This window comes from Alosa pseudoharengus, unplaced genomic scaffold, assembly GCF_046254945.1.
Source record: "Alosa pseudoharengus isolate Yale_2024_CS ecotype anadromous, Long Island Sound unplaced genomic scaffold, YU_APseudo_1.1 YU_APseudo_1.1_scf_7, whole genome shotgun sequence".
In the NCBI taxonomy this organism is placed as follows: Eukaryota; Metazoa; Chordata; class Actinopteri; order Clupeiformes; family Clupeidae; genus Alosa; species Alosa pseudoharengus.
This window is the reverse complement of record NW_027468859.1, coordinates 22,071,643-22,085,140: the sequence shown is the minus strand read 5'-3', so window position 1 is coordinate 22,085,140 and position 13,498 is coordinate 22,071,643. Positions and strand designations below refer to the sequence as shown.

At 43.7% G+C, this 13,498-nt stretch overlaps 1 protein-coding gene across 1 annotated transcript in view; it reads right to left on the bottom strand.

Moving 5' to 3' along the window:
- Positions 1–12,493, bottom strand: part of LOC143109691 (uncharacterized protein C14orf132) — a 30,131-nt gene extending 17,638 nt beyond the window's left edge. The window contains exon 1 of the mRNA XM_076272493.1: positions 12,296–12,493. Coding sequence (XP_076128608.1) covers positions 12,296–12,322 — 27 coding nt within the window. The 5' untranslated portion in view covers positions 12,323–12,493. The remainder of the gene's footprint in view (positions 1–12,295) is intronic.
- Between the last annotated feature and the right edge of the window lie 1,005 nt (positions 12,494–13,498).

The following is a 13,498-nucleotide window of genomic DNA, read 5'->3' as shown; positions in this document are numbered from 1 at the left end:
AGAGCCAGAGTACACTGAGGGGAATATTAGCTATAATAATGTGACTGTCAGCTGCCCACGTTGGTCATTAAGTCATGCTTCTCTTGGGGGGGGGGGGGGGAGCGAGAGAGAGAGGCATCCCCTGGCTACAGCATATGACTCACTCTCCACTGACAGGATTGGTGGCATCCCCCACAAAGCAGTGTCATTTCCTTTTTCATTCCATTCTCTCAAAACAAGTTCCCCTCAGTCCATTCCATCTTGTGCCCAGTGCCCACCCAACACACCACCACCCCCACCCACAAACCCATCAACATTCAGGCAACCATAACAAGCAATGGCATTCAAAAGGGCTCGCCATTCCATCATACTGGAGGCCCATAACTGTTACAATACAAAGTAATGTCTTCTTTTTTTTGGTCAAGAAATGCAATATCTGCTAAGACACTACAATTGTATCATTCCGCTTTTTCGTTCTGATGCTATAGTCAAAAAGTAAATTCTAATAACATTGCAATGCATTTGGCACTGTGTGGTTGAAATGACAGTCATACCACAGTTGTGCTCTTTTTTGTCAACAGCCCAGAGCTTCATTGTCTGATGGTTAATTCTCTCAGATGGCCAACTGCTGTCTTCATTGTCCCACTACCCTTCACCCTCACCCCAACCTCCAAAGGGCACAGACTGGGTAACTCATCCAGCAGTCGCAATTAATATCAGAAGCGCTTTGGCCAGAGGCATTCAATCCGCCACCAAATATAATTACATTCCAATCTGGCACCATCTGATCTGGCTTCTGCCGGTGGGACCAAGCCCAAAAAAGCAAGACGGCCATTAAGACCATTTGCTGTCTTTAGCTGGCTCAACACACGGCAGGGGCACAGCGAACATACAGGCAGGCTGTCGAGATGCCTCGAAGCAAGAGAAGCCAATTACTGCCCTCAACTCCCCCACCCCCACACAGACACACCATGTGATGTGGGGTACACACCACCGTGTCCCTATTCCACGCGCCAGTTTTCAGTTTTCTTTGGAATGTTAAGAGCCACAGTGAAACAGGCTAAGAGCGCCCAAGTTACAAGATGAGAATATATGACGGGCCCGAGCACATTCTGTTCCACAACCTGTGACATTTCTCCATCCAACAATGCACTCACATGAGATGTGTGTCAAATACACCATGTGAATGTGAATGTGCGTGTGCAAATCCTGGTAGTGCTGTAAGATGTAAGCTGTAAGATTTGTCACATGCAGATGGCATTAGGTAGCATATATGCATAAATAATTCTGTGTGATTTGAGCATCCTTCTTAACAACCAAACCTCTGCTGTGTTTTCGAAAAATGGATTAATTACATTTGGCAAGGCTTTCAAATTGTCAACCTCACTTAATTGTCATCATCTCTTTTCTACTTATGACACCAATGTGTAAGAACCAGAACTTGAATTAGAAGCAAAACCAGAACTAGATCCAGCCCATCCCCCATTGTTTTCCCCTTGTAATGCTCAGCCCTGACAATTGTATTCCCTACATTGTAGAACATTAAACCTATGACATAACACAAAATAAAGTAATATTTCATGTAAGATTCTTAAAAGTGACCACTGTTATATAAAGTGACCTTTATACTGACATGATCATAACCAGATTCATGACAGTCACCTAGAGCCATTTTCATTTAGTATGAGTGAAAGAAAGTCAGCCAAAAAGTGCTGAACATGGAAGTGCTCAACTTCATCCAGACTGTTGGAAACCACTCCAAGTGTCAAGCAGGTTAAGAGAATGCAGAGCCTGGGAGGTGTCATTGCAAGATTTTGTATATTGAGAAAATGTGCGATGATTTTATTGTGTGCTCCTTTTGCTAAATTGTGCATTAATTTTACTCACCAATCATTTTAATAAATGGTGTGCTCATTTTACGAAATTGTGTGCACATTTGACAAAAATCAAAAAGAGAGCACAATTTAGAAAAAAAAATAATGCACTATGTAGTAAAACGTGCGCACAATTTACTAAATTGAAAGCACAATTTATAAAATAAGAGCACTATTTAGTAAATTGAGCACACAATTTAGTAAAATGAGCACACGCTCTCTGGATATAGAGAAAAATATATCTGGCTATGACACTCTTGGGGTTCCATACGAAAATGCATCTCTTGGGATACTGACTATTTCAATTGCAGCACCCCAGATGGAATTTCACAACACAAGATATTGGCACATGCATGTTTTGGCCTTTTTGCTGAATTTTTATTATCGATTGGAAGCCACTTTGATGAGTACCACAAATTCATTTTTAGGAAATGTGAGCAAATGGCCAAGTGTAAGTGTAAGTGTACAAAAAATAAATAATCTAAATTGTAGCTTTCATGTCAATTTCAGTATACACATGTGTATGTTATAGCTCCCCTTTAGATGGAATTTCACAATATTTGGTATGTGACCAGATAATACTGAGATCTACATTTGATGCACATTGATGTTTCAGTAAAATGTTGACCTTTGGTGCAAAAATGGACTAAAAAAGCAAATTTATGACACATTTCCTATTTATGTGATGAGATATTTAAATTCATCATATCACCATTTAAATTCATCTTATCACCATTTTGACACAAAGGATATCAAAAATCCTAGCCTGGCCATGCCCACCTAGATCTCCTTTCAGTAGTACTTACTAGTCTGGAGCACCATCATTCACTAGTCTGGAGCACCATCATTCACTAGTCTGGAGCACCATAATTCACCAACGTTTCCATCAGACCCCAAAAGGACCAGCCAATCAACAACGAGAGTGGATGACACTATAACTTCAAAATCGAAAGCTGTGGCTATGGTAAACGGTTGTCCATGCCACGCAAAGTCTATGCCCATCACCATGCTAGAGTTGGAAACGTATCCCAATCGTGAGTCCCAATCGAGACTTTTATCCAGAGTACAAAAATTCCTTTGCGATACAAAAATTGCAACATCTTGGGATGATTTTTCCCAAATTTGACATGAATTCGATGAACCGTCAAATCCAAAATTGCAACACTTCCTGTTGGGTGTGGCTAATGCAGTGTACAAACGTTCATCTTGGGGAGCTCTACACGCCTGTCTATTTTTTTTGTCACTGACACAGGGTGCTACGGCGATCCAGAGCCATATCACAGGTATCAAAGGAGTTTTTGCCAATGGGAACCGCCTCAAAAAAGGCAAGGTCTCGACCTGCACCTCCGGTGCTCGGACTCTAATAAGGGGATTCAAGGGGAGACGTTCAGATGAAAGATAGATACTTTATTGATCCCCAGGGGAAATTCAAATTCATTAAGGGTAAATGTTGTCAATGCCAGACATGGACGGATTATGAACTTTCGGGCCCCTGGGTCCAGATGTCTTAAGGGCCCCACACTAATTGTCACATATGTGGGAGGGGGGTTTGGGGGTCCTCCCCCAGAACATTTTTAAATTGTTTGAAGTGATTTCCTGTATTCTGGTGCATTTTGGGGATGGCCAATTTTAATTCAATCAGATTCATAGCCTACATCCTGATTTGTTGATATTGAGGCAATGATTCCATGCAAAGGCTTGGTCTTCAGGGCCCCCTGACCCCTTGGGCCCCTGGGCCTGGGCCCGGTAGGCCCGTGCAGTAATCCATCCCTGATGCCAGAAGCACAGAGCAGATGGATGTATAGCCAGCCACACACCACAGACAGCAAATGGCACACCCAAATGGCACCACATCCCCAAGGCTGAGATTCAGTTTACAGATAGGACAATTCACAAGGTAATTTTCTCCAATCTAACACAACCTGGCCGATGATGGTGTTTATTTGGTGAGGCACACCGCCAACGGCAGGGAATGAATAAACACATAAGAGAAAAATAATGCATTCGGGGAGATTGCTTCTCTAGGATGGGTTACGGGTCAGCCACACAATCTCACAATCAGCTCTGGACATACAGTATGTGAAACTACCTAGCCTCAGTGTCTCAGTCTTGCCATGGGATATATATATATATATATAAGGGCTGGGACAACGCGTAATCGATGACGTCGACGCAAAATATGCGCGTCGATTCGTTAAGTGTGCTGCTTAATATTTCAAATTTTACACCTTCAGTGTTTTCCATACGTTGACTAATCTGTGGCTGGGCGCCACAAATCAAAATCGGCCAGCACACATTGATGTTCTATGTTGTACTATTTAAATTAAAGATAAGATAAAATAATTTCATTGAGCTGCACTTTTTACTCACGCAGCCTTTCCTCGCCCCGCCCGCTCTCTCTCGTAACGAGCCCGCTGCTCCTCCTCTGCATGTGCATTTAACCAGAGGCCGTTTACGAGACAGATTTACCAAAATATTCACGAATGTTAAAGGATTGTTGTTGCCACATAGAAGCACTGCATAGAACACAGTGGGCTAAATTGCTATTAAATCCGCTTAGCATCGTGGCCATGCTGCGCAAATTTGTTCAAAACTGCTGCATTAAAGTTAAAGTAAACTCTGCTAAGGTCTTATCACAACATAGTACATTGAGGAGACTAAACTAAGTTAAGTTACAGTATGCAATCAATCGGTATCTCAAAGCTAACATTAGAATACTGTTTGGATGTCAAGTTTGCATGCTTACTTACAGCTGCTTGTATTTCGTTACTCAGGGCTCATTTTATAATTGACTCTGAATGTTTGCAAAATCCCGATGTAAATGGAAAGGTGTTTTCCAAGACTCAAAAGTGCTTGTCCCAAGGAGAAGTACGAACCGTTATTTGAACTAACTACGTAATGAATTGCATCCACACATCAGCAGCCTTTTAACTGTGTTATGTTAATTGCAAGGATTCCCTCACGAACGTCTCAAAATGACTCAATTAGACATACACTAGCCTACTGAACTTTATTGAATGCTACCTCTGACTAAGAATGCATTACTTTGCACTTGTATAGTCTTTTATTTTGGAATCTTAAGAGCAATAAACAAACATTGCAATGTTAAAGAATTCATGTTTAATTAATTCAGATATGTAAATAAACATGTATAAGTTGCTATTAGTCAATTAATGAGGAGATAATCGAATCGAATCGATATCTAATCGGACTGAAAAAATGAATCGTTAGATTAATCGATGCATTGAAAAAATAATCGCTAGATTAATCGTTTATCCCAGCCCTAATATATATATATATATGTATATGTATATATATATGTGTGTGTGTGTGTGTGTGTGTGTGTGTGTGTGTGTGAGAGAGAGTAAGTGTGTGCCGTAGGGAGCAGGTGTTCCAAATGAAATCTCAGTGGCAGTAGCACTTGAGCCAGTAGGGCTGGAAGTGGGCCAGATGACCCCCCCCCCCCCTTTCCTTTAATCCCCACTCCACACACACACACACACACACACACACACACACACACACACACACATACCACTCCACAACCACACACACACATACCACTCCACAACCACACACACACACACATACCACTCCACAACCACACACACACATACCACTCCACAACCACACACACACACACATACCACTCCACAACCACACACACACACACACACACACACATACCACTCCACAACCACACACACACACACACACACACACACACACACATACCACTACACAACCACACACACACACACACACACACATACCACTCCACACACACACACACACACACACACACACACACACACACACACATACCACTCCACAACCACACACACACATACCACTCCACAACCACACACACACACACATACCACTACACAACCACACACACACACACACACACACACACACCACTCCACAACCACACACACACACACACACACACACATACCACTCCACAACCACACACACACACACACACACACACACACATACCACTCCACAACCACACACACACACACACATACCACTCCACAACCAAACACTCACATACCACTCCACAACCACACACACACACACACAAACATACCACTCCACAACCACTAAAACACACACACATACCACTCCACAACCACACACACACACACACATACCACTCCACAACCACACACACACACACACATACCACTCCACAACCACACACACACACTAACATTCCACTCCACAACCACACACACACGAACACACATACCACTCCACAACCACACACACACACACACACACACATACCACTCCACAACCACACACACACACACATACCACTCCACAACCACACACACACACACACACACACCACTCCACAACCACACACACACACACACACATACCACTCCACAACCACACACACACACACACCACTCCACAACCACACACACACACACACACACACACACACACACATACCACTCCACAACCACACACACACACACACACACATACCACTACACAACCACACACACACACACACACACACACATACCACTCCACACACACACACACACACACACACACACACACACACACACACACATACCACTCCACAACCACACACACACATACCACTCCACAACCACACACACACACACATACCACTACACAACCACACACACACACACACACACACACACACACCACTCCACAACCACACACACACACACACACATACCACTCCACAACCACACACACACACACACACACACACACACATACCACTCCACAACCACACACACACACACACATACCACTCCACAACCAAACACTCACATACCACTCCACAACCACACACACACACACACAAACATACCACTCCACAACCACTAAAACACACACACATACCACTCCACAACCACACACACACACACACATACCACTCCACAACCACACACACACACACACATACCACTCCACAACCACACACACACACTAACATTCCACTCCACAACCACACACACACGAACACACATACCACTCCACAACCACACACACACACACACACACATACCACTCCACAACCACACACACACACATACCACTCCACAACCACACACACACACACACACACACACACCACTCCACAACCACACACACACACACACACATACCACTCCACAACCACACACACACACACACCACTCCACAACCACACACACACACACACACACACACACACACACACATACCACTCCACAACCACACACACACACACATACCACTCCACAACCACACACACACACACACACACAGACACACACACACACATACCAGTCCACAACCACACACACACACACACACATACCACTCTAAAACCACACACACACACACACATACCACTCCACAACCACACACACACACATACCACTCCACAACCACACACACACACCACTCCACAACCACACACACACACACACACACACATACCACTCCACAACCACACACACACACATACCACTCCACAACCACACACACAAACCACTCCACAACCACACACACACACACACACACACACACACACACATACCACTCCACAACCACACACACACACACACACATACCACTCCACAACCACACACACACACACACACACACACACACACACACACACACACACACACACACATACCACTCCACAACCACACACACACACATACCACTCCACAACCACACACACACACACGCACATACCACTCCACAACCACACACAGACACACACACACACATACCAGTCCACAACCACACACACACATACCACTCCACAACCACACACACACACACACACATACCAGTCCACAACCACACACACACACACATACCACTCTAAAACCACACACACACACACACACACACACACACACACATACCACTGCACAACCACACACACACACACACATACCACTCCAAAACCACACACACACACCACTCCACAACCACACACACACACATACCACTCCACAACCACACACACACACATACCACTCCACAACCACACACACACAAACCACTCCACAACCACACACACACACACACACACACACATACCACTCCACAACCACACACACACACACACATACCACTCCACAACCACACACACACACACACACACACACAGACAGACACACACACACACACACCAGTCCACAATCACACACACACACACACACATACCACTCTAAAACCACACACACACACACACACACACACACATACCACTCCACAACCACACGCGCACACACACACATACCACTCCACAACCACACACACACACACACACACATATCACTCCATAACCACACACACACAAACCACTCCACAACCACACACACACACACACACACACACACACACACACACCACAACCACATACACACACAGTCCACAACCACACACACACACGCACATATCACTACCACCTTCAATCTGCCTTCACTGGTAAAAAAAATGGTTTGAGGAAAAAAAATCAATCTACTTTACCAATTTACGGTGCAAAAAGAGGTAAACAAAAACATCAATCTATTTCACTGATCTAATTCACTGGCGTAAAAATGGACCAGAAAAGTGGCCTCACCCATCTACTTACTGAACTACTGAACAAAAATTAACCTGCCCTTGCAATCCACTGGTGCAAAAAAATATGTCTGGTCAGCTGTATCCATACCACCCACAGCCTGAAGGCTCAGACTTCAATTTCCGAAAGGGCTTTCCCCCCAGGCACCAGCTGTGGTCACTCTGACTGACACTGGCTGGCAACAGCTGTACCGGTGCCCTTCCCAATGGGTGGGTGGTGCCCATGGGCAAGTGCCCAGCTGACTGCCAGCCTACGATGCAATTAGACAAATGACAGGAGTATGGCACAAGAATATGGCAGGATGTTCGAAAAATGAATAGAAGACAACTGAAAGAATGATGAGTGGTCTATTTCCACCTCCTGGTTAAAAGCTGTGGAAGAATCATGTCTTTTCCAATGCCACCATGCACCGGTAGAAAGGACCTGGTTAAGGCTCTGGAAAAGTGGGGATATTACAGTAATGCATTGAACCATGTTATGTGGAGCTTGAAAGTCCCCCATTCAAGTACAAACATTCAAGGATGAATAATAAAAGCAAGACTGTACGCTCCAGTGGTCCATTGCTTCACATGTATTTCATGCAATGGCAGCATATTTTAGCATTCATGAAAACTGAAGCCATCCACAGTGAAATATGGGAAAACATTGAAAACAAACTTTTCCAAATGTGACAGGAGCTTTTTGGCATGCAGAACAGATACAGGCCTCTTCATCTTTAGTTATTGGAGAACCTTAGAAGACACCGAACCAGATCTTACAAAGAGGCCCTCAAAACTTCACCCCTCTCCGTTCAGCACCAGTCGAGCTGAACAGAGAAATTCAATTAGAGATAGAAGAAGGAGCGTCGCTATCTGCAGCACGAGATAAACGGGAGGAGTCCGGGAGCAATAATGGAAATCTCCACGGTAATCAGAGCCATTATGAAAAACCATAGCGACCCCAGCCATCCGTCATCATCTGCCACAAAGAATAATGCCGCAGATTCATTTGCATAAAGGACACAAAATGAAGGATAAGATGAAAGAAATTTTGGAGACATAGTGCAGGGGCTGGAATGGGGAAAGGTCATTTAGCAATGAACTGTGGATCATTACAACTGGGGCTATTACGGAGGAGCACTGACTCAGCCTGGAGAGAACGGTGAACTCAGACTGGGGTATTCAGACGGGCAAAAGTGCCGGAGATCAAACGGTGGCTCGCACCATGAGCTGCCCACGACTCAGGCGGCTTTGAACCTTCATGCCTTTCCCTGTGAGGTGACTGGAGCTTGGTGAGGCAGTAACTGTGCAGGTGTCGAGCATGGGGTTGGGGGGGGTGTGTGGTGGGAGGGTGGGGGGGGTAGGGCCACCTATTCTTAGTTCTCGGAGACACCTCTCACTGCCACGCAGTTCCGCTGGCAGGCATGTCTGAAGTTGGCCTATTGCATTAATATTAAAGTGACAGCCTGCTGCCAGTCTGCAGGGTAGAACACAGAAGGAGAGAGAAAGGGAAAGAAAGAAAGAATGAAAGAACGGTAGGTCTGATAAAAAAGGAGGTAAGGCAGATAAAGGGAGGAGAGAGAGACAGAGAGAAAGAAAGAATAAGAGAGGAAATGAGAGTAAGAAATAACAGATAGAAACAAAGGAGGAGTGTGAAAGAGAGAGAAAAAGAGAGAAAGAGAGAGAGAGATAAAGAGATAGAGCGAGATAAAGAGAGAGAGAAAGAGAGAGAGAGAGAGAGAAAGAGAGAGAGAGAGAGAGAAAGAGAGAGAGAGAGAGATAAAGAGATAGAGCGAGATAAAGAGAGAGAGAGAGAAAGAGAGAGAGAGAGAGATAAAGAGATAGAGCGAGATAAAGAGAGAGAGAGAGAGAGAGAGAAAGAGAGATAGAGAGAGAGAGAGAGAAAGCAAGACAGACAGCATGCTAGAGATGACACTGACAGAGACTAATGGAGTGCTGGCTCTGGCTGGCGAGCGGAGCAGTGTCAGCTCCCCCTCTGTCCGCCCTTTGATCTCTACGCACTCGCTGCTCGCAGGTGTTTGCAGCTGGGGAGAAACACAGCCACCGCCAGCCAGTCAAACACCTCTAACAACCAGCTACACACAGATAGAATGAGACATACGGAGAGACAGAAAGAGAAGGAGAGAGAGAAAGAGAAAGAGAGAACAAAGAGACGAAGAAAAGAGACTTCAGCAATCAAAATAGACATGTTCTGAACCAAAGAGGAAACTATGAGATAGACTCTTTAGGCCTGAACAGAAAACGGATAACATGTAGCAGTCTCTACCTCTGTCTCTATCAACTGGTGACACAAAAGCCACTTTCCTTTGAAATACCCCTGACCAGTTAACACAAACAAAATCTGATTGGCTTACGTGAACTGTGAACTTCAGTGAATGTCTGTGCACATATTTCAAACATTGTTAGACACCTCACCTGTCTTTTAAATGAGTGGCTCTCATTTCAGCCATGAGAAAACAATGAGGTGAAAATTACAATCACGGGCGGATCATTAGAAACTTCTCAGGACCAACAGGCAGCAAATATAGACATCCTCGGTTGCCATTGGCAACACCAATATGATCAAGAGGCCTAATTTCCACATGAAACACATTTAGTGAAACACTGTTCATTCCTTTCTTTTCATTCAGAGGCTGAATACCAAGATGTCCACAGAAATATTACCTATAAACACCAACTAACAGCTGGTTTTAACAGTCCACTTAGAAGGCTAGTGTGGATAGATTGATTAATTGACATTAACAAATGGGATGTGTTTCCATGGGTTGCAGATTTTAAGATAATAAGAACACTAGTGGTGTTTCAGAATGCTATTACAGCTGTGACAACAGATTCATGGCAGGTCATGTCATTTGCTCAAGTCTCTAAATGCAGGCGAAAATATTCAAATTATATGCAGGTGACATTTAGACATGGCTTTAGATGCTGTTCATGAAACCCAAATAACAAACAAGTTTGAAAATAAAGAATGTCAGTAGAAATGTCTCTTTCATTTGGGATTCTCTCCATTGGGATTTGCATTGAGATATTTTTCACCCTCTACCTCTCACTGACATCTTCAAATTGCCATAGAAGGTTACTAAGTGGAATGAATGGAATAGGGAACTTCGGGTGCAATGACAAACACATTATTCAATAGTTAATGTATGTGTTCAAGAAAAGTCATCCTCAAAATAAAACCACAATCTAAAAATGGATCATTCATTCCATTAACAGTGTGAATAATCATATAAGTATTTAAGTATCCATGCAAACCTGATGGTATACTCATCGAAGATGTAGTCCAGCTGCATTCTAACTGCATTTGATTTGAGTTAATTTAGCCGACCATTTAAATTAATCATGTCTAACTGTAGAGAGATATGGCATATCAGGTGTTTGTGTTTGTGTATACATGTTTAGGAACATAAGTGTGCGAGTATGTGCGCGCCTGTAATTGTGCGCGTCTGACGACATGGTGGAAAAATAGGCTTCCTTAAGCATACCTTTTCACCTGTAGAGAAACGCTGTTACGCATATTCAAGTAAGCGGTAGGCTACATGAAAACAGGCAAACATTGCATTACACTGTATCTACATTGAAACCGATAGCATCACTACACTCACGATCAAGTTCGAAAACTGACGAGTCTTTTCTCCTTTATAAGAAGGTTGTAATTAAAAGCAATCGGAATATTATGGTGCACGTGAAGTGTCTATCTTCTTGCAACTTTCTTTAAAAACTATGTCCAATACGTAGGTTATTTTCATAAAGTTGACTGAAAACGACATCAAATTCTCAACAATGACATTGGACACATAGATTCGACTTACCTGCGCAGCCATAAATGACAAATCCATGGTGATTTGCGCTCAAGAGACCACGGGACAAATTAAAACGGAGAGGAAGGTCGAACAAGTCTAACCGGGGACATGAAAACGAATTCTCCGGTCCAATGCAACCTTTTTGTTCTTAGCGCCAGACTGTCTTCATGGCTCGCGCATGATGGCAGGATGACTGTATGAGGAACAGACGACTACCGGGAGCGAAAGAGCGAGCAACTGGAGAGCGAGAGAGAGATAGGAGAGGTAGAGAAGGGTGGTGAGGGGAGGGCGCAACAGCTTTGTCAGACGACCCAATCTCTCGACATCCGTGTAGCATGTAACTTTCATGAAGATTGTTGCAGTAGCCCACGTTATTTGATCGTTTTGCACTCTTTGGTATGTTTTAGTTTGTCAAATTGTACATTTGTGCAAACAGGTCGAAAGAGATTAAAAAAAAACATTTAAATATTTAAACTGGTATTGCAAGAGGACATGTATCATGTAACGGACATGCTACTGCTCTAAAATACCTTTCCGTTTTCTTTGTTTTGGTCAGTATTGAAGAAATTCATCATATTGCCTAATCATTCACAGATCCCAGATATCAAAATGTGTGATATCAACAAATGAAAGAGTTACACGGAAACCCAGTTGTCAGGCTACACTACCAGCATAAGAGAATATGACCCAGCAACAATGCTCTATAGCCTCTTGCAATGCCCTCAGCAATGTTGCTGCATTCATGTCATGAGATTGTGTTGTGTAGGCATATGCTGATTCATGGGCTAATGTAACTCTCTTATGCTAAACTTGACCTGAAACCTGACATTTACCAGTGCATGCAAGACTGTAATGTGAATATTAGCCATTTTGTTTTAGCTTTATTTAGGGCTTCAATATTCTAAAGTCCCCTCTGGAATGACTCTTGCAATCAGTGCTCAGTCTAATTGAGGTCTGAAGGACAATCCAATTTGTATTTAATTGTAGGCTATGCCATATATCACAGCAGATCCAGGATGATCACATCCACACTGTTACTTGGAGATAGTGTGGGCCATTTGTTTAATTGATAACACTTTTCATAGCATATAGTAGTACATGGGCGGACTGGCCATCTGGCATACCGGGCATTTTCCCGGTGGGCCGACGCACCTTTTGGGCCGATAGAATAGGCTATATATATAATTTAATTATTTTGGCCAACGATCGGCC